The following is a 26,428-nucleotide window of genomic DNA, read 5'->3' on the forward strand; positions in this document are numbered from 1 at the left end:
TTTTTGCGTAACCGTGGCAAAACATAGCACAGTGGCCTCGGGCGGGTAGCGTCGTGGGGACTGCGGGATAGCGGTTGTTGTATCGAAGGTAAGACGGTACAATGCGGATGTTCTATGAACGTGGTCGAAGTAAAAGTATCGTTAGAAGGCTTCCCAGGCTGTCGGTTTTTCTCGGAAGGGAGGTTCAGAGGCGGAGGCAGTGCCAAGGATTTTAAGTAGGGCGAGAGCAGGCACTCCCGAAAGCAGTCTGAATCAACTGAATCTAGTACGAATTCCGTGCGACATTAGCATCACCTCATGCTCAAAATATTGGTGAATGCTTCTAGCGCCTGCTTTAGGAGATGTGAGGCTCATGGCAACAGTACCCACCTACCCATTCCCCCTATCCCAGGACAAGGAATCCTGTGCTATCCCAAATGGCCCTCTGATGCACAAATGAACTTCCTCGTTCAAAACACAAACCTGATTATCAAACTGGAACTCCAGATCTGTAAAAGACAATTTTTCCTCAATCAGGGCATCCTGATTGGGAGCAGTGGCCTTCTGAACCATGAGAGTAGCCCCCTGATCCAGAATAGGGACCCCCTGATACAACTAGATGCCTCCTTATACAGAGCATGGGACTGCTCCTTAAGCATCCTTAGCACAAAATGGAGTACCCTGATCCAGGAAACAGGTCGCTTGATACAGAAGTTATGATAGCTCAGCTATGGAGGCCTCTTTAAGCTTAAATTTGTTGAGACATGGGCAGCTACACAATGTTCAGTGAAGGCAAGAGGGTCTCTCCAGGATTTTGAATGCATGGACATATTCTTGCCCCCCCCCCCCCCCCTGCTGGATCTCCCCTGTTCAGATGTTAACATGTAGTGCAGCATTGACAGTTCTGTTAATTTACAAGCAGCAACCTTGTGAATTGTCTTCATTTTGCCCTTTCAATTTCATTTCAATTTTGCAAGTAGTTCTGACCTTTTGATCATCTTATGTCAAATATGAATTACCTGCCACACTTCCTGCTTCTGCCTCACTTACTTCAACCTGTCATGGCTGCCAGTTTTTTTATTAAAGAGCTTAAATTATGATGCAATCTTTGCTATTATTTAAGTGGCTATTGTGCATGTATTAGAAGCAGATATTAAGCATTTCAATTTAGACCTATACAGCTTCAATGTAGCGAAGTGTTGCAATGGTTATGTACCGCTCGGCAAATAGAACAGCTCAACATTGACGTTAGTCACATGCAGATTACAGAGCATCATTGTAGATTGGTGTGGCCAACAAGAACCAGCTGCTGTCTATTGCAAATAGTAAGAGTAGATTGCTGTTGAATGTGCATGGAATATATGCACAACAATGCAGTGTTTGTGTTGTTTACAGATATTAACCGATCTCGTTAGATGCATGCATGCATGGAAAATGTTTGATTGTGGCATTGTGTCCAGACATTAGCTAACCAAATTTCAGATGCCAACATCAGCAGCATCTTAATCAGCTGGAAGGGGACTATCTGGAGATGAAGTAATGTCAGTCAAACCTGGACAGATCAAGTGACTTTCAGCGGTCCAGAGGCTCAATGACCTGCAACTGCAGTTGTGACAGACCCTGTTGCAGCCTGGCTGTAGAGCAGCTACTGGTGCTGTGAGGGAAGCTGATCAGGCAGCTTGGTCAGCTGGCGCACCATGCCGGGCGCTGTGGTGGAGAGCCTAAGTGGCAGAAAGCTGGCAGCGCTTGTGCCTGCTGTTGCTGACTTTCCTGGCGTCTTGCTTCCTGCTGGGCGGCCTGCTGGCGCCGCCGCCGTCCGCCGCGCTGGACGTACTGGGCACCGTCTGCGTAGACCGCGAGCGCCAGCCGCACCGCTGGCAGCAGGTCTGGGGCATCCCATCACAGCAGAAGCACTGCGAGAGTGTCGAGTCCGTTGAGGAGCTAGTGGGCACGGACCTGTCCTCCGACCAGGTGGTGGTGGCCTTTCAGCTGCCGCCGCGCAGGCGGGAGCTGCTGGACTTCACGCGCTGGCAGCAGAACCTGATCGGCGTGCTGCAGCTGGACATCGTGCCGGACGCGGAGAACCGGCTCGCCAAGAACGCCTCGCTCTCGCTCGACCTGCGGCTCGGCTACAAGAACAAGGGCGACCCTACTGAGGACTGGAGCCTGCTGGCTGCCTCAGTGGAGGAGCGCCACCTCGACTGCGTGCTGGAGCCGGAGCACAAGTACCGCTACAGCTGCCAGCTGGTGCCGCTGTTCGAGCTGGGCTCGCTGCACCACGACTACTACCTGCTCAACCTGCGCCTGCCCACCGACGAGCGCACCGGCCGCAATGCCCAGCTCGGCAAATTGGGCGACTTCAACCTGGTGGCCATACACCAGAACGGCGGCTTCACCAAGGTGTGGGTGGCCATGAAGACGGCCTTCTTCCCGCTGGTGGTGCTGCTGCTGGTCTGGTTCTGGCGGCGCGTGCGGCGTCTCCCGCGAGAGCCGGCACTGCTCGAGTGCATGCTGATGGCGCTGGGCGTGGCGCTGAGCGTGCTCAACGTACCGCTGGAGTTCCTGACGCTGCGGTTCGACATGCCGTACATGCTGCTCGTCACCGACATCCGGCAGGGCGTGTTCTACGCGGTGCTGCTCTCGTTCTGGCTCGTGTTCGCCGGCGAGCACCTACTGGTGTCTGAGCGGGCCGACGGCAGCCGCCTGCGGGACTACTGGAAGCACCTGTCGGCCGTGTTCTGCGGCTGCCTCTCCCTCCTCATCTTCGACATGTGTGAGCGCGGCGTGCAGCTGACCAACCCGTTCTACTCGATCTGGGGTACCAAGGTGGGGACCAACCTGGCCTTCAGCTTCATCGTGATGGCGGCCGTGTCGGCCGGGCTCTACTTCTGCTTTCTGTGCTGGATGATCTGGCGCGTGTTCTGCAACATCAGCGACAAGCGCCAGGCGCTGCCGGCCATGTCGTCGGTGCGCCGGCTGCACTACGAGGGCATCATCTACCGCTTCAAGTTCCTGATGCTGGCCACGCTGACGTGCGCAGCCATGACAGTCGTCGGCTTCGTGCTGGGCCAGGTGGCCGAGGGCTACTGGAAGTGGGACGAGGACAACACCCTGGAGTACACCGCCGCCGTGCTCACGGGCGTGTACGGCATGTGGAACGTCTACACGATGGCCGTCATCTGCCTGTACGCGCCGTCGCACAAGCGCTGGCCGGCCGGCGCCGGCGCGGTCGACAGCCGCACGGACGAGATCGAGTTCACGCGCCTGTCGCCCGCCGACGAGCCCGGCGACATGTCGGCGCTCGCGGAGTTCGTCCGGAAGTCAGCCACCGACTAGGCGGCGCGGCGGCGGCGCCAGCGAACTGGCCTCCTGTAGCCGGGCGCTGTGCGCCGCGCAATGCTGTCGGGACTGTGGCAGTGTTGTCGGCGGCTATGCTTTGTGTTTTGTATGGCCGCCACTTCAGCACACTTCATGTGTTGTGATCGACATGCACCCGGAAGCCACGCTGTGTTTTAAAACTGTCAGCGTATGTTGGTCTTTCGGCGCGTCCTCGGTGATGGAGAAGGGAGAGGTGATGGCATTCCTCGGTTTGTGTCTGCGACGTCAACGTAGGTTAGAGAAACTCACGCCTTCCGTCCTGTGGGTGATGAGACAGCTACCAACGCTACTGACTGTGCCTTGTCCGGCTGCATGGCGAGTTTTGCCAGGTCCATGCGCTGCTTTTGTACGGCTGGTGGTGGGCTGTAGTTTTTCTCGCGCTGCGTGGTCGGTAGGAAGACGATCTCCCCTTCTGTACCTGTCAAGCCATCCGGTCCAAGCAGTTGTGTATTGTTTTGTCACATGTCGTCGAGCTTTGCTAAGGCTGTATGTGTTGAGGACCTGGTGCGGTGCAAGCGTTTAATTGGGCCATGTGCGTCCAAACCGCAGCATTTTCGGGTCAGCCAGTTCCCGAGTTGACACCATTTCTCATCTTTTTTACGGCACACGTGGTGTGATTTACACTGAATTGCTAGTCCCGTAAAAATGTCAGTGAAAGTGAGGCGGCGCGATAACGACGAGTGTGAAATGCTGCAGAGCGCTGTGTGCCCTTTTTATAACGCGTCACAAATGTGCTTTTGTATAACTCGTGGCTAAGTGCACGTCGCAATGTATGGTGCTAGTTTTTTGTACCTTGGTAACGGTTGTGATTACTCGAACTTAGGTGTTCGAAACTGCATGCTATATTTTGTTTTGACACCGACGAACTCTTGATGTCTGTGGCTTAGCATGCCGCGGCCTCACGTGCTTAGCTCAGCATGCCGTTTTTGAAACTGAGCCCGCTCATAGCAGATAAATGTTTTGCTTTCAGAAATACACGGAACACGTGAGCTCATCGTCTTTCTCGCCTCCGCTGATCATGAATAACTTGGACGAGGTGACCGAGCAGTACAAGGAGAAATTCCCACACCTCAAGTCCTACACAGAGTGCATGTCGAGGACGTTCATATCGGGACTGGCTTCCACGTGCATCAGTGAGTACTCCACCTCCGGTGTGTCCGTTAGACCATCATGCGTTTCATCTGTACTCAGCAACGCTGGCGTACCCGCTGTACTGTAATGCCGTTTTCTAAGAGGCGCCCTGTTCAAGCGGCCCATCTTGGCAATGAGTGCCCGTCAATGGGGCGTCGGTCTGGACCCTGGCGGAGCGTCTTCTCGCTGAAGAGGCACGGGCGGATGCTGCGAAGAGTACGTAGATAGGATGAGGACGAAATGTTGGCGCAATGCAGTGGGAGTGCCGCCCCTTCGCTTAGTCGTGCATCTGGCAACCGGCAGAGAATGTTGATGGGAATCGGTGTGGCAAGGTCGCTGTGCCGAACACCTTTCAATGGCGAGTTAGCGAAACCCCGGTGATTCCGGCCCAAGCTGCTCTGGCCCGCACCGCACCTGCCGTGCCGCGTTCTCCAACCATGCCGCTGACTTCGACCGGTGGCTGCAGCTTTCTCCGCCACGTACATGGCTGTCAGCCTGCTGAAGAACAAGCTGCCGTCGTCGCGACCGGGCAATCTGAACGTCATGGCGGCTGGCATCCTGGGCTCGTTGGTCGGATTCCAGGTGAGCAAAGCGCGCGGTCGTCGCTCGCTGCTCCCGAGACTAGCGCAGGAGCGAGACGCTACGATGACGAATGCTTAAGGAGTCTGGCAAATCCTGTCTGTGCCTGGAAGAACGCCGCGATAGTGAAGGCCCGATGCAGTGCGTGACGCGGCGCGCAGGTGGTCAGACGATGCGTATGGGCGGATGACCCGGAAATCGGTCTTCTTTAACGCCACCAAAAGCGATTCCGCATGCGTGTACCTCCGTCGTTTCCGTGACGTCACCACGACGGTTCGCCCGCTCGCCCAGGTCGTGTACGTGCGCACCAAGGCGTGCAACAACGGCTGGCTGGCGGCCGAGAGCAAGGCGACGTACCTGAGCCCGGCGGTGCGCCGGCCGGCTGACGACAGTGCGTCGCGCGTCGACTGACCGCACGCCGCAGCGCCCGCGGCAGTCCGTGACCCGGCGCTGCGACCGGCCGGGCCGCCGGCCGCTGGGGGTTGTGGGGATGAGGCGAGGCAGCAGTGATGCCGCCGCCAGAGTGAGGTGGGGTGAGCGGTTGCCGCCGCCCCCGTCAGAGAAGACGGGGCTTGGATAGGCGACTACCGGGCTGGCCCCCGAGGCGCCTGTGACCTGCGTCGCCGTGCAATGACAGGACAGTTTTAGGTGTGGCATGGCGGTAGCACGGATGAATAACGTGGGACGTCGCTGAGAAACACGGAGCAGTATGCAAAGGCTGTCGTTGTTACTTGTTGGCGACGGCCCGTCGTATGCGTTGATTTACTAGTCACCTGGTGTTTGCGATGTACTCTAGGTCCTGATCCCAAGCCGTCAAGAGCGTTTGTGCGATGATAAATAGGGAGCGGTATTAAAACATTGTGTCACTTGTCTCCCCAGAGCCTTGGAGCGAGACGTGCGGGGATTGACAACCATGCGAACCATCTCCCGACCCCTGTATTTCCTACCGTCAGATCCTTATGCCATGTGCGAACGTAACATTTCCATGCATCCTCCGAGAAGGGTGCTCTCCAGGAAGGGCCTCTTGCCTTATAATTCCTTCCACAACCCAGTATCACTGAAGACTTCTTCAGTCGAATAAGTACTAAAGTACGTTATCTTGAATCATCCGGTATGACAAGAAAAAAAACAGCGGCTCCAAACATCAACCAAACCGATCTGGCAAACAACGATGAGGGACAAGCAACTGCATCATACAAAACGCTTACAAAATACGCGATTGTTCCCCGCAATGAGTCTCAACATGAGCACCGAGAGCCTTCACGCGGCGCATGGTGCCTTCCTCCGTTGGCACCGTTCGCCTGTCCCGGCGGCGAGAGTGCGCTGCGCCGCCTGTCGGCGCAGCGCACCATTGGGTCCGCTCGATCCACCATTGGGTCCGCTCTCTGTGACGTCACCCCACAACATCACCCGTTGCATGCGGGTCATCATAGCTCCACCTTCGCCTTCTTCTTCTTCTCAGGCTGAAACAACGGTCCCGACACACTTGTCAGTACAGATCAGACCCAGAGTTACGGGCATACGGTCGTGGTGTTACAACCCGAAAAAATCGTCCGTGTGAAACAATATTTGCGTTTTTTAGATTCTCATAACAAGAATCTTCCAGTTCCTACTCGATTCACTAAGCTTTCTTCGCAGAAATCGCCTTTGCCTAAACTATGCCAATATCTAGGTGATTCATGTTCAACTCCCGCTTCGCCAGAAATAACGCACAATTCTGAACTAAACCGCACATCTCACGCCGAAACCGGCGTATTTCCTGATCACCTGCCACCTGTGACATCAGGCTGGTGTTGCCATGCATGTCACTATAGCGGCTGTGGGCTTCATTACGCATGGGTGACGGCTTGAGCCACTGTCGTTGCAACCGGCACGCCGCCTCTAGCAGCAATAAGACGGTGATGAGTTTGGGCTTTTGGGCGTATCGGCTGGTAGACGTCAGGTAGCACCCATCACTATCACATTAGCCGTGCCGTAGCAGGTAGCCAGCTCCGGACACCCATTCCCTTAGTTATGCGTCAGGCAAACCATCGCCGCGCCGCAGCACCCCTGCTACCTTCAATGGCGCAAACTTCTGTCATCCGCTGATACAAACAGAACAGCCAAAATCCAGCAAGCCCACGAGTACGAGTGCTCGCGGCGAACCTCTCTGCCCATCGACCTGCGCTCTGGACCCACCTTGTATCGGCCCTCGTAGATCTTGTTGTCGATGCTGACTTCTTTGCACCCTTCTTGTTCCACCAAGAAGTCCTTGGCGTCCCACGCTTGGGAGCCGTCCTTGAACATGAAGATCGCCCTGCTGTCGTCGACAAGGAATCTGGAAGACCAACAAACCCGTTAGATACCCCCAGCGGTGTATGCCATGGGCGTTAGCGTCGGTTGCCATCACCCCTCTCATCATACTCTGCGCACGACTACGCTGACTGCATGGTAGAACACTTTCGGGAGGCTGCAGCATTCATCAGAAGGTATTCATGAGGCTGTGACAAAATGGCGGAGGACAAGATGAGACGCGACGACTATGACAAAACGTGCGGCGGTCGGTACAGCTGGCGCTACTGCTGTTTTGACATCACCAGACAAACATGAAGGTTTACACATAAAATGAAACAGACAAATGAAGTGTGTCCAAAACACATCCACTCATCAATGGGAGTAGTAACATCAAGGAGATGGCACAACTTCAAATGCTTGCAACAGAGTGGTTTACTTTCCCATCCACTTCAAATCATGTGTCTGGGTTTGCCAGGCATCATAACAAAGGAACCCCGGCTGACAGGATTTTGATAGGTGTGATGTAGGTTTTCAGCCAACTAATCACGCACCAACTCAACATAATTTTCACCCATACATGCAACACTTGCTCTTTGAACTGATGTCACCCATGTGCATTTCTGTAGTGAGGTCAGACATGGGTGTCTGGTAAGGCAACTATACTGCAGTATTGTAGGGGGTAGATCAAATTAAGTTTGCATGACAATGCAAAGTCAATGCAGCATCAACATTACTTTTGATGAATGTGCTCAGAACACTCACCCATATGTTTGATTAATACTGTTGTTTACATCTGGTTTCATCATGTTTTTCTGGTTTCACCTGTCTCTTACCTGTCACACTGAATGTGGTTGTTGAACAGGCTTCCCTGCCACAGGGTTGTGATCCGTTCTGTTTCCTCTCGATCTGCCTTCCCATCCACAGTCACAAACATCATCAGTGTCTTCCCCTTCTTTGTGAGCTTCAAAAGCTTTTCAGGATCTGAAGTGTCCAACTAAAGAAAAAGGAAACTTTATTAGAATGATACTTGGCACCACTTGTACAAATTCTTACAATCTTTATACCCATTTCTGTTGATATCTGACCCCAAAATATTGACAGGTAAAATCTCAATCTGACAGACATATCAAGGATTCTGAGCCCATGTGCCATTGTGGTGTACAAATGGACATACAATCTCAGCTCAACCAAATATATCACTCAGTAACAGCCTCCTCCAGAATGATGGGCCACCTGATTCCTTTTCAGGTGGCCCATTCCTTTTCAGGATCTTGATTCAAAATAAAGATCCAGATTGAATTTTTCACATCAAATTTTGGCTAGTTTTTGTGTTGGACAACACCATGCTGACAAGAAAACTAAGATGTCACCTTTTGGCAAATGAAAGTACAAGTAAAGGTTTAGATGTCATGTTGCATACTAGGTATGAATATCCTCAAAGAGCCCAACTACATACCTTGGTTGTATTACTCCAACCATACACATGTATATGCATTTAAACACTCACATTTGAAAGATCCATGGGTTCAGGCTTTCTGAGGTGTTCAGGCAGCTCATCATCAGGCAGTGGCTCTTCATCCTCCTGAAGTGGAGCACCATGTTCAATGAAAGCAGATGAGCAGGCACACATTCTTCAGCATTTCACATACTGTCTCAGATAGGTCCATGTGCAGATGTTAGCAAAGCTGTACATGTGGGCTAGCCTATGCTAAGCTAATGCAAATGACCGATGCTGTCAGATTAATAAAACACCTCAAACAAGATAGGCTGAAATCTGCACCAGTATTTGTCAAATTTATGTCAATATCCATTCAACACCATGTTTGATTTCATTATTATAACTACTTTCATGCCTTGTGTCATGTATTAGTCATACAATTAGCAGCCTCCCATGGTCAGAACCAGCCACACCTTCATTACAATATACTGCCATTTACATATGTGGCTCCCCATCTATCACTGCCACCTGCAACACACAATCAGTGGTGCTATGTCTGGGTATGCTCACATTTCACTGACAAATTCAATTGTTGCTTTATCATTACCATTTGTCATGTATTTCAACATTTATTTTCAGCAGCCCAATTCCATTACTCACCTTACTTTTTACATAAATATATTCTACCATGAACCATCATCTGCCTTTAATGTATAGGCATAAGCAACCAATGTGAATGTGCATACATGCATGTACAGGGAGTGATATGCAGGGTGAGTGGGCACAAATACTGTTTTCACTGTCATTACACTGCATCAGTTATACAGGGAATACAAGGAATGCTATTGAAATGAAACAAAAGGTATGCTTTTGCCTTGGATGACAAATTCAACATAATGTATGCCAAGAATACACTAGATTGTCAAGACAGATGGTTTGAAAATGTCCATTGCATAACCAATGGCTTCAGAAAAAAATATAAAACCACAGCATACCTCCCACTGATCCAGTAACCGCTCCAAGTCAACATCATTGTAGTCTTGAAGCTTTTTCTTTGCCCATTTTGGTTTGTTGCCCTCTTCAGATTTTTTGCATACAGCTACATTTACCAATAGGCATGCAATAACACACAATACCTTAGTACTTGTCAGATTCATACCCACGAGCTAAGCAGTCCAACGATACAAATAACGTTTCTGCTGACACAGGTTACTACAAAATATGACTAAACAACTGGACTTCAGCGCACCAAGTTATCTAGATCACCAAAGAAGCTCAATACCACTCAAAAGGGTTCAATAGATACTGTAATTCTTGGGCCACGCCGGATACTCTGCCGCCGATATTATCACACAATGCAAGGACCTCCGACACCCGACGGCGACCACTTCCGCCACAGCACCCGGAGCACCAGTAAGGAAATGAGACGTGTACAAAGCTTGTGTTACAAAACAGACGCACTGAGTGTCTACCGCGAGCTAGTAGGACGTGGAAAAACGTGTGCGGTGAATGGTTGGAAATATATTCCGTAGGTGGTCGGTTTCTAGCCTCCACCGAACAACCCCAACATATCAGCAGCGAGCCGATATTTAAGAGCCGTAACATTTCCAGCGTTAACCTATAACAGGTAATACGTGTATACCTTAAACAATCACGAACTTTAACGACGTCGAGTATGTGACCGAACAGACGTTAACTCTATGGGAGCTGGACGTCTGAAACATAGGAGGGGAGGAAGGGGGCGCCCCTCTTAATTCCGCCAGGTTTGCGCCCTTTTCCTTTCGGTGTCTAACCAGGTAGAGAGGGTTGAAAATGGTCAACAATGCTTGGCAATACTTAAAAGATGTTATCATGTACTGCTCGATGATGTTTCTTGTTTTGTAACCGGGAATATGGGAACCGGGGTTGGGGAGGGGGAGGGCGGCCGAGCCCTCAAGCTCTCCGAAAACGGTTTTGACTGCAAAGCTTTGGCTGAAAAAGTTGACGAAAACAGCCGAAGCCTCCCGCTCTCCAACTTTCAGAACGTGAATTGCTGCTGATTATAACTGCTTTGTTGCGGCGCATGCTCTGCTGGAGGTCATGAACCATTCGTAATTAAGAATATTATTTGACACGATCGTACTGCATAAACTGATCGATCGAGAAGAGAGCGCGGGCTTTTGACCGATTCGTTGCCGCGGGACGCGTTGTGTCGGCCTTGCTGCATAGTGCTGCCATCTCGGTCTCATTTCATTTTTGCTCTAGCGCCATCTGTTTGAGGAGGCAAGTGTGTTGTTCGGCAAAGTGCACGGCGATGCATCGATTCTCCTCGAACCCATGGCAATGCCATCAGGCTGGACCGGTCTCATGGGCAGAGCCAGAGCTTTCCATCGCTTTTGAAGCTTTGGTGCCTCAATGCGTGCATCGCCCCTCCTCCCAGTGCAAGAACCAATTCATCCAAAAAGCCTCTAATTCACGAAGACTGGCAAAAGACTGCTCCTCCCTAAAGAAACGTGATCTACGCCCTCAGTATATAATGAATGTAGCTTCATTCTTGCTGACATATGTGTGTCTATTGCAGCACTTTAAGAACATCTGTCGGCATTCGCCCATATTCAGGCCTAACTTAGTTGTTTGTTGGACAGTTAAAGACGTCCTGGCTCATATAGTGCTCACAAAGCATTACACAGTGCGTGCACTAAAGACGTTTTTGTTTTTATTAGCCTGTATTGTTGACTTGAATCAAGATTCAGTTTCATGCATCAAACTGTCGCTAAGAAGTGCATGAAGGCACTCTTTTATAGTACTAAGGAGCCTACATGCTCAGTAAATCACGAACAATCTGATCTTAAAAACGCAACTAGCGAAGGAGCTGGAAATTTGCATTTAGAGATGCATCCTTAGAGTATACTGCTAATTTTGGTTCTGGCTAGCGCATAAGTCTTCGCGGAAACGTGGTTGAAGTCAGGGTTATCTTAGTATCATATGGCTCTCGACCGGTTTCAGAAATACCTGAGCGCAATTTAGAGCACACGTCACTGATCGCCCGGCCGCGTGGCCCGTCACACCAGTCAACGTTCCCAGCGAGCGTCAGTCTGCGCCGTCCACACCATGTGCCGCCCCTGGACCCGTCCCTGACCTCAGACAGCTGATCGCCCATTAGCGGCTCCGGAGCGCGCGCGGCCCGACGGCCGGCCGGCGCGCGCCGCCGCATCCCCTCTGCACACGCACGGAATATACAGACACACAGGCAGCGATGGGAAATATGGGAAAAAAGTTGGTCAGAATCGTCGTTTTTCTTTAGTGGGAACATCACTAAAAACCAAGACCATATCAATGAAAGTTGATGTCGCTGCTGCCGCAGCAGCCGAATGCTGCTATCCACGCATGCGCATACAACTGCTATGGTGATGGATACTTTTGTGAACGAACTGGTAACATGCAGCTATTTTCAGCTAGACATAGCTGCGACCGCTGTCTAATGAAGGCGAATCAAGGAATTGATGTGAAATAATTTTAGTGGCGAGTAATCTGTACCGACTGAAAGCGGTGTCCCACATTTATGGTGCTGCACACCTTTAACACATTTTAGTATTCTGAAGCGTCATGGGTTGAACGATATTATTCTGGCAGTAATCAGTCTTCGAGGAACCAGGAGGTACTAGTAAAACCGTGACCTTGAGAACATTTTCGAAACGTTGAGATGACGTCGTTTTACCATTACCTCCTGGCATATTGAAGGTTGATAGTTGTCAAATAAGATCTCTCTACTTGCGATGTCGAAGAACCAGCAGTTCAAGACCTTCATTGCGTATGGTAATCTCATTCAAAGCAATGAAAAACCGCATGTCTGGCATAGCAGGATGACTTTACTTATTTTAATCGTGAGTTCTCTGAAGTATGTGAAGTGTCGCGCTATTAACTGTCAGGGCAGATCCAGAAGGACGGGGGGGGGGGGGGAGGGGCACGAGACCATGTCCGCTCTTGGGCCCCAAAGGGGCTTATGGGCTCCGAAGGGGACATAACCGGCCCAACAGAGGTAGTTTTTAACACCAAGCGCAACAAAATTGGACGTCTTTGAGCTTCTAGGGGGCAAGCGAAGCGACAGTCGCAAGCGAAAGTGAATAGCTCACGGACAAATACAAATCATTATTCACTGACTGAGAGGGTGGTTATTGACAGATTGTAAGGTTTGTAACGCTGTCCAGAGGCACTACGTTGTTTCTGGGAGCCTTATAGGTCAGATTGCAGGGTGAATCCGATCTCTAAGGAGCCTTACACGTGGCCCTTGACTTCCTTACATTTGCTTGGAGGGCCCGTACTGCGGTCCTGACCCTTCCAGCTGAAATGTTGGGACACTCTTGTTGATCAGAGACGTTCCACAGATTTTTATCTTGGTCCGAAAGGCTCTAAACGCTGTAGTCGGGACTCCGTATGTTAAACTGCCGAAATATTCGAGGATGCTCAGTGACTTGTCACGTTGGCTTAGATTAACCTATCGACACACACGTGACATACTCATCGGCCCTCTACATTCATCTAGGGCCCCTCCAGGTCCCTGTCACATGCGGAGAGCTCTACGCTCTTATCAGGTATTCCATCTGTCAACCTGCGCGGGCACATTCGATCGTACGGGGGCTCTTTTGTTACGCATTGGTCTTGGGCACTTCTTATTTCGATGAAGGGCCCTTCTCTCTTGCCGGGGTCCCATCTGGTAACCTCACCTCGGGCACGCTCGACCGGTCGGGGGTCCCTTTGGATGGCCTCACGCTCTTGTCGGAGGCCCCCATCTGTTAAGCTGTTCGGGCACGCACGATCGTTTTGTGGCCTATCACACTCAGTATTCGGTACTTCCTATTGACTTTTGAGGGCCCTACGCTTTTGACGGGACTCAGTCTGTCAACCCGCTCGGGCGCACTCTATCTTGCGGGGGGGGGAGGGGTGAGAGCTTCACATTTGGTCTTGGGTACGTGAATGGAGGGCCCTCCTTTGTGAATGGAGGGCCCTACGCTCCTGTTGGGGGCCCCATCTGTTGAACTGCTCGGGGGCATTCGATTGTTTGGGACCCTGTACATTTCGTCTTGCGTACATCCTGTGGGGTCCTACTATACGCTTGCATGCGCGGGCACTCTTAAAGTGAACGTTTCACAGTTAAATATATTGAAGCAAGCATCAGATATAATGAAACAAGCTCTCTTATAACAACTGGCATGCTTTTTAAGTGGAAAGAACCGCTCTACGCAGCGCAGTTCTCTGTTCAGTCAATGTGGTCTTCAATCCGTCATAGTTTGATTATGTCATCGTACCTTGCACAACATTGATGAAGAGCCAATTGGGTGTATCTGGAGATCGCGCTCACGAATGCCAGATATGAACGCCTCGACAATCATATTTCGTTTGGCCTTGATCGCCGCATGGCTTTTTGAATGGTGGGATTTGAATGACGTTATTATGACGTCATGAATGCCAAGGTGACTTTGAAATATTCTCTCCGATAAATTGTGTTCCATTTCAGCGGGCGTATAGCTCAGAAACTAGACGGGCTTAGATCTAAAGAAGAGCAGGATTGTGAACAGCACCGAAGCGACTCCAAAATGACTATTGCAGTTCAAACCCTCATATTAATGTGGAACACTCCCTTAAATTGATCAAGGGTCCTCCAAGGGTTCTTCACATTCGCCCGAACTGTTCTATACGTTATTGCAGGAACCCCATATGCCGGGGTACACTCTGTTGCTCACGTGCCCTTCATATTATAAACGGGTTCTCTCTACTTACTCCGACAGTTGCTTTCCTGTTGTTGGGGCCCATGTAAGGTAAAGCACGGAGACACTCGATGCTCAGCGGCCCTCTACAATGATCTAGGGGTTTCGCTTTAAACTCATTTTCGGAGGACCCTTTACTCTTGCCAGGTTTTTTTCCGTTAAACTGCCCGGACACTCTTGATCGCGCGGGGACATTCATTCATGCACACTAGTCTTCGGTTATTTCCCTTTATTCAGCGGGTCCTGCGCTCTGGCCGGGCCCTGTATATTAGCCTGCCGGGTTGTCCCGATGATCCAGGGACCCCATCATATTGGTCTTAGGCTCTTCTCGTTTTCCCTGAGGACCCTACACCGTTGACGGGAGTGTCTTTACTGGCCTGCCGCGACAACCTCGGTCGCTCAAGACCCATCCCTATTTTGCCATATTATAGTTTTGCCATGTTATAGGAGGCCTACGCCGTTGACGAGGGCTTAAATCTTGATAACAATGATTGGAGCTTCATGTCTCACCGACTGCCACGGACATTTCACAACGGATGTGTTTATCGTGCATGATATACGATGCGGTGGCGTATCTGAGCCACAAATCCCACACAGACAGGTCCAGAAACGAGCGCCCCGACCATTTTACCACCACCCCGAACCGAAATCTTAATCGGCCAGGGCGCTCTTGATCGCCCCGGAGCCTTCCACATTGGTCGTGGGCTCTTCCGATGACGTCAGAAGGATCTTATTCTGCTACTGAAAGCCCCGCATGTGCTTGCGAGCGCCAGGGCGTTGCACCTGTCCGTGTGTACGGCCTGATCAGATTACTTCATGTACACAAGTCCGAGATCACAGGAGGGCGATTTTCCTTCACGCCTTAGCCGTTAGAGCAGCAGTCGGATACGCGCCAATAAATTTGTAGGCGTGATTGTCGGGCATAATTAACCCGCCGCCGACGTCGTACATTTCACTCCCGCTGGTTATTGAAGTTGTGACACTTATTATACTTGTGCATCACGTTCTTAAAACATTTTGAAAGCTGGGATATTGTGCACTTCTTCGTAACCGTCACAGCAAAATATCTGCATTGGTCATCAGCCATCAGTTATTCACACCGACAAGCCGTTTAGCCGCAAATAAGCTAGGAATCAAGTTCATGCCTCATTTGATGGTTTTTAGCAGCCAATTTTGGTGCATTTTACCATGTTTTCTCGGAAATAATTAGCCTCAAACTGACAGGATCCACCACGATTTGGCGAAAACGCACAAGTCTCACGTATTTGCATGTGTAGCACACCTAGTAACAACAAATATGATAATCTTAAAATTTAATGTCCGGAATGCGAGGATTTTTGGGGAGTGGCCCCAAACTCTGGGGGCCCTCAGTGTTGCGTTTCCACCTTGACGAAATCCTGGATCCACTCCTGTGAACCGCAGGCATATAACCTTAATGGAGTCATAAGCCGTTTAATGCGTGCCCAGGTCGCCGGTTTAATACTCTTTGCTTGGGTGGGGAGATCAATTTGACCCTCCATCGCAATATAAAAAAGCTAAGAGAGCTTCAGACCCAAAATGCACAGAGTGGGTTGCCGTGCATGTGGACTCACTTGCGTCGACATTTGAGGCTGCTAGGCCGTGACCTCGGGATCAAGTAAGGTCAAACAAAGTCAAATTCCAGGTTGGTGTCCAAAGTGTCCCCAGACCTTCTGACGAAACCACCTTGAACCTAGATACCTGTTCTAAGCAAAAGTTCATTGGTTTTCAGTTAAGGTCAGTTACCTTTTCCAACCTGTACGCATGCATAAAAGCATGTTTGGCAGTTACCTTTTAGAGTGTCAAGGTGACCAAAAGCCTGCGAGATTGCTACTATTTTGCCATTTGAATAAGCGTCATTGGTCACACTAAGCGGCATATTTAAAAAAAAAACAAAACAAAAACATGTTGACCAGGACCATTTTAATCCAGTAACCTACTCTAACTTTTATCATTCAAGGCCATGGAGCATATCCGTTACGGTCCCTGTTATTAACAAATTCAAAATAAGGCATCAGAAACTATCCCATAAATCAGGCTCTCGAGTAAATAGCAAGTTAGGTTTGACCACGGTCCGACCTTCATACCTGACCTCAGGTCAATGACACTCACTGTAATTGTAGATTCATTTGTTTTATTGCCTAAGAAACTATCTCAGACATGTGTGGCTTCATCTAGCACTCCGTTGTCACATCAGATTGAGCATTTCCTCGAGATAGGCCTCGTTGACAGCCATTGACTTTGCTGAGTTTGCGCTGCCTTGGGTCAGCAACCCTAAAGTGCATCTATTTTATCATACCAAAATATCCGCTATTCATCTAACTGCAGCTATGTAACACTAAGCACGGCTGCGCCGCTCAGTCCGGGAATCTTTCTGGAAAATGCTTCGGGGGGTTGTCAAATTGGCCCTCCACCCAAGCGCGTGTTTATGCCACTTTTGGTTCCGTGCATGGTTAGCATATTGCTGTTAGCGAGCTGGTGATGGGGTCGCGTGTTGGGACTGCTCTTAAATATACAAGATGCACGTGTAAACCGTGTGACGAGGCGTGCCTCTGTGCGGCGGCTTGACCTTGAGCGACCTTGACCGCGCAACCTGACGGGACGGCACGGAAAGGCAGACGGAACGCTACTGAACCGTAACCGGTGAATGAGAACGACCCCAACGGTTACCAGTGCTTTGGTGCTGTGAGGGAGACCATAGACTAGTGTGGTAGGGATGGGGGAAGAGCTTGACGATTTTCTTCGCCGCATAGGCGTAAATGACCTTTCTGTAGGCGATGATGAGAAAACGGTGGTCAAAGCACCGCTAGGCCTGGGCTCACGGATAAGTATTATGGACTCGCTATCGGAAGTGGATACCAAGGACGTGCAGAGCTTGAAGGCATCGCTTCAACTCTCCTATGAAGGCAGCGCTCAAGTCTTCGAGATGACATCAGGGCAATTGCGGGAAGCGCCGTAGACATTCGGATGCAACGTAAGACCGCATCCAAATGTCTACGGCGTCTGTGGCGAGTTTACGCTCGCTGCTTCGTGGCGTATTTCTGGGTACGGATCCTGCCTCTCCGGTAGCAGCTGCCTGGCTTAGAAGCCGTCTCTTAGACGGCATCGGTCCCGCAGGGCACTAGCACCTCAGATCCGCCTTTTGCTTCCAGGTATGGACGTTGAAAAACTGCCGGACCATGCTAAACGTGTTGACGAAGCTGTTTCATGGTCGGTATTTCGATCTCCCCTCCCCCCCCCCCCCCCCCCCCCGTTCAACATGTGAGAGCAAACGTCGCAGCCGAAGACTGTGAGCTCGCTCAGCGGCGGGGCAAGACGTTGGTGTTGCCGCATCGAGGGACCGTCACACGTGGCTAACGCGATTCGGTTCGGTAGACCGCCGCGCTCCTCTCATGGAACGGCGGCCAGATCCGCCCGAGCCCTGTGACGTCACAGCGTGGGGCGGCACGGGTTGACTGTTGAGCCCCCAGGGCGCGGAGGCACGTTCGTGGGAGCGCAGCCGCGCGCCACGTGGACCGGTCGGTCGGTAGAGGCCAGGAAAAAAGTCGGCCGGTATTGGTGGTCTGCTGGGGGTGCAACGACTTTGGCCACGTTCGGTTTGACCGCCCGATTGGTTTAAACTGAAAATGGTTGCTGCCGGGGGGACGGTCGGTGACCGAGATCCAATCAGCGTGCTCCAAAGGTCCCAGCGCGACCATTTAGTCAGCTGACCAGCCGGCAGTTCATTTGTTGCATGTGAACGGTAGCATCCTCAGGCCAGACTGCCCGTGGCTAGCGAACACCGGTGCTGTAGCTCCGTGTGTATCAGCAGCTTTGCCTGGGATACGCACTGCCATGGGCGCACACAGAACGGTCTACTATCGGAGTGCACGATATGGACCTGCAATGCGTGCGTCAGAATTCGCCGGATATTGTGATCGGGGCAGCAGCGTTCAGTCACGTTCAGTAGAACACTTATCTGCTCCAGGTATACTTGCCACCGATGTTCTGGGAAAGTTTAGGACTTTCAGCGTCGATTTTGAAAGGTGGGATCTGCACACCTTTGGCGACTTTGTGTCCAGTTGGACAGCAGCACGGCTGGTGGTCGCGCTGCTGGCATTTGACCACATTTGGAAGCATTTCTCGGGACGGCTGATAGATGACAGAGCGGTGGATTTCTGTGCGAATGCACGTGACGTGTTTACTCCGGTATTTCCAAGGCGGAGCGGTATGTTGGTACTCTTTCCCCCTGCTTCTCACGTTCCAATGTCGGCAGATGGGATGCTGGTCCAGGCGAAGAACGCTGTCACGGAGCCGAGCAGGACGCGAGGAAAGCCTGCCAGCAGCGGCGTCGACAAGGCTTGGAACCGGAGATTGGCCGCGGCAGCGCGGCTACCCTCTTGGGAGGAAAGGAAACACGACGTATCTGTTCGTTCCACAGCGGCTGATCGCTCCTGTACTCCATCTCAAGCACGACAGGTCCGATCGTTTCAGTGCGGATAGGTCCCATGTTCTGGTGTGGCAAGCGGGATGCCCCTGGGCTGGGGCGGTGCCATCGGTTGTTTCTAGGGGTGGAGGAGGTCGTAAAAGGTTGTAAAACTATCGCAACACTTGAATGAAAACAACGGGTAGGTGAGAAATCCTGCATTTCGTAACGTGCGTTCTCGTCAATGATCATAGCTGTAAAATTCCTCACTTGCCGTGCGTCACGCCACCGTAAGGTATGGAAACTTTCTGAGAAATTAGCATTGACATCCGCATTCCCTCCCATTGCGAAAAAGCGTCCGTTGGCTACATGCCGATATATTTTTATCGCAGTTTTATAGCTTCCTCTCAGTATAGGGCATATCATCATCGAAACAGACTGACCATATCATATATCAATGTATAAACGTGTGTATGTGCAATGGCAAAAGCCTCGCAGCGTAATAGTTCATGCATAATTACCTCGCAACTATGATGTGGCCTAGACGACCGATTTCAGCAATTTTTAGTTTGCTTTTAGGAGAATAATAGCAGAGTAAATCTGGTTATTTACTACAATGGCGACACAAGCATCCACACGACATGTCGCTTGAGGATCACAGCGTTTACATACTCCTCTCAGGTCTGCACCAACACCGTTCATGGTGCGACCCTAAGCGCAGCCAAATATCCTCTGACGTGATGAGTTTACACTGGCAGCAGCGACTGCGGCATACGCCGAATCCACTCGGTCCATGCGAAGGCAATGCACGTAATACACTGCTGCTGCGGTGGTCCTCATCCATGCCACCATTAAGCGACGCAAGTTTGCAGCCTCTGTCCCGCGCTGAAACTGCATTCGGCTGTGGCTGGACTGGCGGGCAGGGTCATGAGACAACGATCAAGTTTGACGATTGCAGGGGTGGGTTCCCACGCGTTGTGCCTCACATTGCGGAGAACGGACTGAGGATGTGGAGCGATCCAGCTGCCCACTTGGTAAATAACAAGGGGGTAGTTGCCTCCTCGCCCCTCTGGTGGCGCTGCCCCTTGGCGCCTCCGCAGCGTTGGTTTACGCAGCCTCTACGCGACCGGGAGTAAGGACGTGACGAGCTTGAAAAGAGCGTATAAATGAATGAAAGCAAGCAACATTTATTTATTCTCATGTCCCTTTAGGTGACATGAATGACACGTTACAGCGGATGAAGTTAAAACGAGGCGCACGTGAGGTCCGTCCTGATAGCTCAGTTGGTTAGACCGCCCGTCCTCTGATCCGCCCAGCCCTGGCGGGGTGGGTTGTGGGTTCGAGTCGCTATCCTGCGAGTTTAGACCAAATTCTGCGAAATCGCCACAGCGGCTGGCATACACCTCTCGGCTCAGCGGAACGTGTTCCCCATTGCCTCATCTTTATCTTCGTCCCAGAATGTCGTTGGATATGTTTTGCACATTGTCGTCAGCTTTAAACGACATTGTACTTCAGGCGACTGGCATAGGTTAATTCAAGTGATATTATTTTAGTGAACTATTGCTTTTTATTGCTCTGTGTTAAACTAATAACCCGTGGTTTATTCAAATTATTTTATATGGCTAGCTGGGTCTTCTAAAAAAGTTTTGGAACGAAAAGATGTAAACCGTTTTACGTACGTATTCAATTGCAATGATCCAGATAACACGGGCTCAACAACTCAGGAGCTACGTTCTAAGCTTAGTGCCTGCCAGTCAGGTCAGTCACTGCCGAAATGCTCGCTGACAGCTATTCCGCTACATATCATAAAACCACACAATTCTTAAAGATTAAACCAAACCAGTAAATGCACCTTTCTGCTCACATCGGGACGCTTCTGCAAAATGCAACGTCTGTCTACCCCTAAACGAGTTTTGCAGGTCCTAATATTTGGGCCTTGACCTCAGACTGACCTCAGCCAGCGCAGTGACCCGTTCTGAACATGGCAATTGTACCCGGGTACGCGTCACCATTGAGGCTTTACGACGCACTCAGCTGCTGATGCTGTACCGCGTCACTTATCTCTCACCCTGGCAGGAAAGACGAGCACCGCAGGGCATCGAACTCCGTACCTCTGGTTTCCCAAACGCACAGCTTCATCGCTACACTACCGGGACCCTCTCTGGGTGCGAAATGGATGAAAAGGGCACCAAAAATTTCTCGTCGTTCCGCTCCGCAGTTGTTTTGCTAGGCACTGAACTATTTAAGGGACGGATTCAGTAACCCCTGCCGAGCCGGGCTCGGCAGAGGTTACCCTGGCCCCAGCAAGGGTTGTCCTGCTACCCAGTCCCGTCCTTCACTTCAAATAGAAACTTAATCTAGAAACGACCAAAACTGTCGAAAAGACAAGTTTTCAAAGGTGTAATAGCACCGCATTAAAATGCAGCTATAACAGACAAAATCGCAAAAATTGTCTTTCCAATCGCCACCACAGTGCGATAATGGGTAAAAGTATTATTTTATGACGTTTCCATGCAAGGCATCATCATACGTATGCTTCAAGGTGTGCGATAAACAGAAAAGATGCGCAACATTTCAAGGAGGCGTATTTATTTGTGACCTAAAGCTACTGCGAAACGCGACGGTGGAAGTGGTGATGACACATGATTGGCATAATCAGGGGCGTCCGAAAAAATGCCTGTACATGGAAAATTAAGATATTACGTTATAGTACGTGTGCTGCAGCTCGACATGCGAATTCACCTGTCCCTTAGAAATGTCTTATATTAATAGGTTGCAGGCATGTGATGCTCTACTCACGTCCTCATCCGGCTTTGCACACTAGGCCCGGAAGAAATTGAAGGAGCTCTGCCTGTATACAAACTAGTTTTTGAACGATTGTAATCCCACCGAAGCGTCATTGCGGCAGAAAATGGGAAAATGGATCTCTTAGCGAAAAAGCTGCGCAAATTATAGTTTTTTCCTGCGAGGAGGCTGTTAGGATAGGGGGGGGGGGGGGGTTCCCTTCTATCCGATGATAGAGGGCGACACGTCCTCCCCCTTCCCCCGTGGTGCCGCCACGGCTTGTGGCCACGGATGGACCACGATGTAAGGAACTGTTGCCGCAGCTGCGATAATCTGTTTGGTTTGTGCCCGTGCCCGCTTCAGTAAGCCTCAGCGTCGATTGAAAGCTCCGTTGGAGATAATCACTCAGCTAACAACTCAGTGGCAACACGTTGCCGTGATATTGTTGGGCCCGTTCGGCGGGACACCAACAGAAAGGGGAAATCGTTACGTCCTTGTGACCCTGGACTTCTTGACTGCCGGACTTGCAGAGCTAGCAGCAATTCCTGATAAGACAGCTGAGACCGTAGGTCGGGCACTGGCTGAGTTAGCTGTCTACAGGCATGAGCTTCCTGAGTCGCCCTCACAGATCGAGGGCTGTGATTCGATAATTGGAGCCTAACAACATTAGCGGAGTTGATGGAGATTGACAAAAAACGGGTAAGCGCCTTTCATCCGCAGTCAAATGATTGAAGGCGTCAATGTTCGCAGTCAAATGACTGAAGGCGTCAATGGTCGCCGGCAAATGATTGAGGGCGCGATTGAAGGCGCTAATTCAACGATCAGTTCTTTGCCGTGTAAAAACGCACAACAATTTGGCGGAAGCTGGGACAAGTATTTGTATTTTGCTCGTCTCCAATACACGAGCGTCACCCGCAGCACAACAAGATGGTCGCCGTCCTATCCGCAGTATGGTCGTCACCCACGCATTACACAGCTGGGTCGATTGGACGGCAGAGTCCCAGGCCGTGCCGCAACTGAGGAAGCTTGGGGGGGGGGGGGCTTTCGCTCTAAACCTCACCAGAGCTCACGAGCAGGCGGTGCCAGGAAAGACGAGAAGAGGGAGGAGAGGGTGTCGAGAAGGCAGCAGGGTGGACATAAAGCCCAATTCCAAGGGGAAGATGAGATGTTCACTGAGATTCCGAAGAAGCCGGGAAGGCCGGGAAGGCTGCAGGCACGGCGGATGGAACCTTTCGTTGTCATCAGCTGTAGGCGAGGTATTCCGTGCCGCATCAAAAGGAAGATTACTTTCGGCGGCGATATGCCCGCCACTTTGATTAACCGGATACTGTGGAGCACAGGAAGCAGCAACTGCTGATCCACACCGAAGAAGGAGCACCAACACCGACAGTAACACATGCATCAGGTTTGGCGGCGGAGGGAAAACCAACACACCGTCCCAGTTCAACACACCATCCTAGATGACATGCAATGGTCCCCGCAATGAGGACTTTGATTTGGAGTCTGACCACTCTGAAGACGAGAGTGAAAAACCAGCCACTTGGAGACATCAAACAAGAGGAAGCGGGGCAGGGGAAGTCACAAGCAGCACCCTGGCACGGCTTCAGAGCACGTGACCCTCCATAGAGATGTGGTGGGTAGACAGTATGAAGCCAGGAATTGCGAATGGAGAAGGGGAAGGGAGCAAAGCTGGAAGGTGGTATGTGTGATGAGGCGCGCGCCTCCTGGCTGGGCGCGCCCCTGCGCGGCGGCTTGACCTTGCCATGACCGCGCGATTTGACGGGATGACATGAAGGAGCAGCCGGAACGCCAGTCGACTGTAAATGGTTAGTCAGGAAGATAACAATGCATTTCAAAATACATCCCTCATACATTATTACTGGGCATTTTATTGGCAGGTGCATAGCAATCTTGGATGCACACTACCTGCCTTGCACCATTGAAAATGGGCCAAAGGCATTTGTTAACGCACAGATCGTGTCTCGCTGAGAGTAATCTACCTTTCAGGATGATGTCTCACATTATGCACTTAACGATGGTCCACGAATCTGCCCATATTTGCAAGTGCGAACGTGCTCTGAGTGATTTGGTACGCGAGGACGGTGATATATATATATGCAGCCTACAAGCGGTAACAGGGACGCGGAATCATCCGCAAAAGCTTGGGAGAGTCCTCAACAAATTATTAAAACGCATCGTCACAGATAAACGTTCAACTGTTTACTACCGATAAATATTAACTGAATGCCATTGAGAGGTGAGAGTGCCATAGCCTTCTGCTCCTCCCGTTCGGTTCTTGGGTTTACATTCATTTTGTGAAGTAGCTACAGCGCAACGGTCTGCGTAATCGCACAACTTAGCTGGATTTCATTGACCTGATCCTGTCGGCCATCCAGCCCTCAGCGGCGGATGTGAAGAGACCGGCTCTGACCCATCCTAACTAGGGCTGTCAGTCACCATCCCGGGATCCTCTAATGGCTCGCTTTCTCGTGAATTCTCCAGGGTGCGAGCGGTAATGCCAGGGAAAATGTTTACGGTGGAACTCGTAACGGATTAGCTCAGTCCTACATTAGAAAGTCTTCCGTGTGGTAGAAAGTGTTGGTTGATGAAATAAAAACGTTGATTTTAACCGCATTTTGTTTCCAAAATTTGTCGTGTTTCGAATGAAGAGTTTTGGGAGGTCATTGTCAAGTGCTGGGGTACGAAATTTGAGACAATGCCGTCATGGTGTATTTTGCGTGATACTTATACTCAATCATCTGCATGATTTTTTTCCACAATTAAGCATCACCAAAATGCGTCTTGTTTACCAGATAGCTGTTTGTATTATGTAGCCCGTGAACTTACCTTTCATTATGCATTTTCACGCGTGATGTTTGTAATTAACAGACTCTGATCAAAAAGACATGGTGAACTGCCCGAAAAAAGATCACTCAGATAAACCAGCCAGTCACTACAGCCCAAACTAGCCCATCACGCACCGATGATAGCTCTGATGTCTGCACTTTCTGCGTCCAACAACAGTGTTTCGACTGTGACCCAGCTTCCGCTTCAGTCCGGTGTACCTACCAGCTGCCACTCGGGCGACGCGGCGATCGGTCAACGCAGAGGCCCTCAGAGCTATTTATCTGGCCCCCTCCCCCGATGTAAGAGGCCCTCTGACAGCGACAGTTAGGCCCGGGTACACCCAGGTGTAACAGGATCCCTTACCGGAGTGTGGGCTCAATAATTGGCACATCGACTCTAGTTCGGTTTATCGGGACTGAAACAGGACAGAAGCCCCCTGTTGGGTGCTGGGGCCCCTGACTGACACAGGGCCCATCCATGGTCTCATTATAGGGCCTCCCAGTGCCATCTTCATGTCTCCTTTCATTGTCAGAGGGCTTCTGCCAGCGGAGGAGACCCCCTGACATCGGTGATCTTGTCTCTGCCCCTGATCAGTAAATATGCCACTCGTGACTCTGGCCCTCTGCTGGCCCAGTACACCCCGTTAAGCGCTGAGTGTTCCTAAAAGACAAAGTGGTCCGTTATTGCTTCTGGGCGTCGGCCAATGCAAGGGGCCTTCGATGACAAGCCACAGCCTCCGGCTTTGTCCTTGTTTTGAAAATGGACAGCAGGCTCCATACGGACACCGTGCCGACTATTCGATATTAGTGGTATCTGGCCGACATAGAGACCCTCATTGTGCCAGGGGTCCCCGATCGGCGCAAAAGGTCCTCAGATTGACAGAGGCTTGGTCCTGCCGGCTGGATTCCCTTCTCGCGACCCCAGCCAGAGCTTGCCCCGCCCCCCCGCCCCCCAATCGGGACCTCCGTGAGGACGGGCCACGTGCGCCTTGTTCCCACTGTCTGCGCCACTGCTTTCGGCTGAGGAGTCCCTCTTCGTCGCTACAGGGATCCTGCTTTTTGATTTGGGGACCTTTTTAGGCACGGAATCATGTTTTGATGCATCGGGCCCCGTTCTTCGTTTTTATCTTTTATAACGTCATACAAGCGTCTTAAACCGCGAACATACATTTCATGTTCGACCCAGGAGGTCCCAGTAGTCCCCGCCACCCCCACGGGGAGGGGGAGGGGGCGGCATGCCTCAGAGCTCCCCTTGGCTTCATCACCGCTAGCAGTTGAAAGACCGTTTCTAGCAAATCCGCTGGATGCCAGACTCATGGGCGTCAGTAGAACGGATTTGCTCAAGAAGGTGACTACCGGCTGCCAAGTAGTGTCATAGTCATACACGCATCCAAGGAGGGAGCCCTCTCCTCTTAGACCCACAGTTTCTATTTTTTCGCCGTGGACGGCTCCTGACAGAAGTCTGAAAACCGGCGCGATGCGCTCTCACCGAGCTTCTCCTTAAAAAATCCTAGCTGCGCCCCTGCTGACAGTGGCAAGGTTAGTACCGCGCACGATGATCATGAAATAGCCACCTGACACACGCGTTGATGACAGGAGGTCTCCACACGGCAGGTAGGGAGAAACCGGCGAGCAGCATGGTTCGATGCGGCGCAGCTCATACGGCAATGATAATGTCGTTGGCGCTTTCGGGACATCGTCACACCTGGACCATATCTTTTGATAAATACACGACACACCAATTGTGATGAGACGAATATTTAGATTCAGATACACGATACACCCAGGTATAGATTCACGACAGTGTGATTTTACCATGACAGAATGGACATGCTAAGTTATTTTACAACTC

The 26,428-nt window shown here is 51.0% G+C and overlaps 2 protein-coding genes and 1 pseudogene across 2 annotated transcripts; 2 read left to right on the forward strand and 1 right to left on the reverse strand.

The window, feature by feature from the left end:
- Positions 1-31: 31 nt before the first annotated feature.
- On the forward strand, positions 32-4,321 carry LOC119089471 (protein wntless-like; annotated as a pseudogene).
- A 54-nt stretch (positions 4,322-4,375) lies between these two features.
- LOC119090189 (uncharacterized) lies at positions 4,376-5,478 on the forward strand. The gene is made up of 3 exons (XM_037212978.1): positions 4,376-4,490; positions 4,955-5,070; positions 5,359-5,478. Exons 1-3 carry the CDS (start codon positions 4,376-4,378, stop codon positions 5,476-5,478), a joined length of 351 nt encoding a protein of 116 aa, XP_037068873.1.
- A 506-nt stretch (positions 5,479-5,984) lies between these two features.
- boca (LDLR chaperone boca) lies at positions 5,985-10,171 on the reverse strand. The gene is made up of 5 exons (XM_037212184.1): positions 9,775-10,171; positions 8,849-8,923; positions 8,175-8,335; positions 7,246-7,384; positions 5,985-6,530 (listed from the first exon to the last, which is right to left on the reverse strand). The coding sequence occupies exons 1-5, from the start codon at positions 9,934-9,936 to the stop codon at positions 6,495-6,497; spliced, it is 573 nt and encodes a 190-aa protein (XP_037068079.1). The 5' UTR covers positions 9,937-10,171; the 3' UTR covers positions 5,985-6,494.
- Between the last annotated feature and the right edge of the window lie 16,257 nt (positions 10,172-26,428).

The sequence above is a fragment of the Pollicipes pollicipes genome, unplaced genomic scaffold, assembly GCF_011947565.3.
Source record: "Pollicipes pollicipes isolate AB1234 unplaced genomic scaffold, Ppol_2.1 Scaffold_3087;HRSCAF=3621_pilon_pilon_pilon, whole genome shotgun sequence".
Classification (NCBI taxonomy): Eukaryota; Metazoa; Arthropoda; class Thecostraca; order Pollicipedomorpha; family Pollicipedidae; genus Pollicipes; species Pollicipes pollicipes.

Excerpts from the sequence above, each read along its gene's own strand:
- LOC119090189 (XM_037212978.1), top strand. The coding sequence starts at position 4,376 with ATGAATAACTTGGACGAGGTGACCGAGCAGTACAAGGAGAAATTCCCA. Across the intron at positions 4,491-4,954 it reads ACTGGCTTCCACGTGCATCA|CTTTCTCCGCCACGTACATG; the intron begins GTGAGTACTCCA and ends CGGTGGCTGCAG. Across the intron at positions 5,071-5,358 it reads GCTCGTTGGTCGGATTCCAG|GTCGTGTACGTGCGCACCAA; the intron begins GTGAGCAAAGCG and ends CCGCTCGCCCAG.
- boca (XM_037212184.1), bottom strand. The coding sequence starts at position 9,936 with ATGAATCTGACAAGTACTAAGGTATTGTGTGTTATTGCATGCCTATTG. Across the intron at positions 8,924-9,774 it reads GGTTACTGGATCAGTGGGAG|GAGGATGAAGAGCCACTGCC; the intron begins GTATGCTGTGGT and ends GCTCCACTTCAG. Across the intron at positions 6,531-7,245 it reads TCTACGAGGGCCGATACAAG|CCTGAGAAGAAGAAGAAGGC; the intron begins GTGGGTCCAGAG and ends CCGTTGTTTCAG.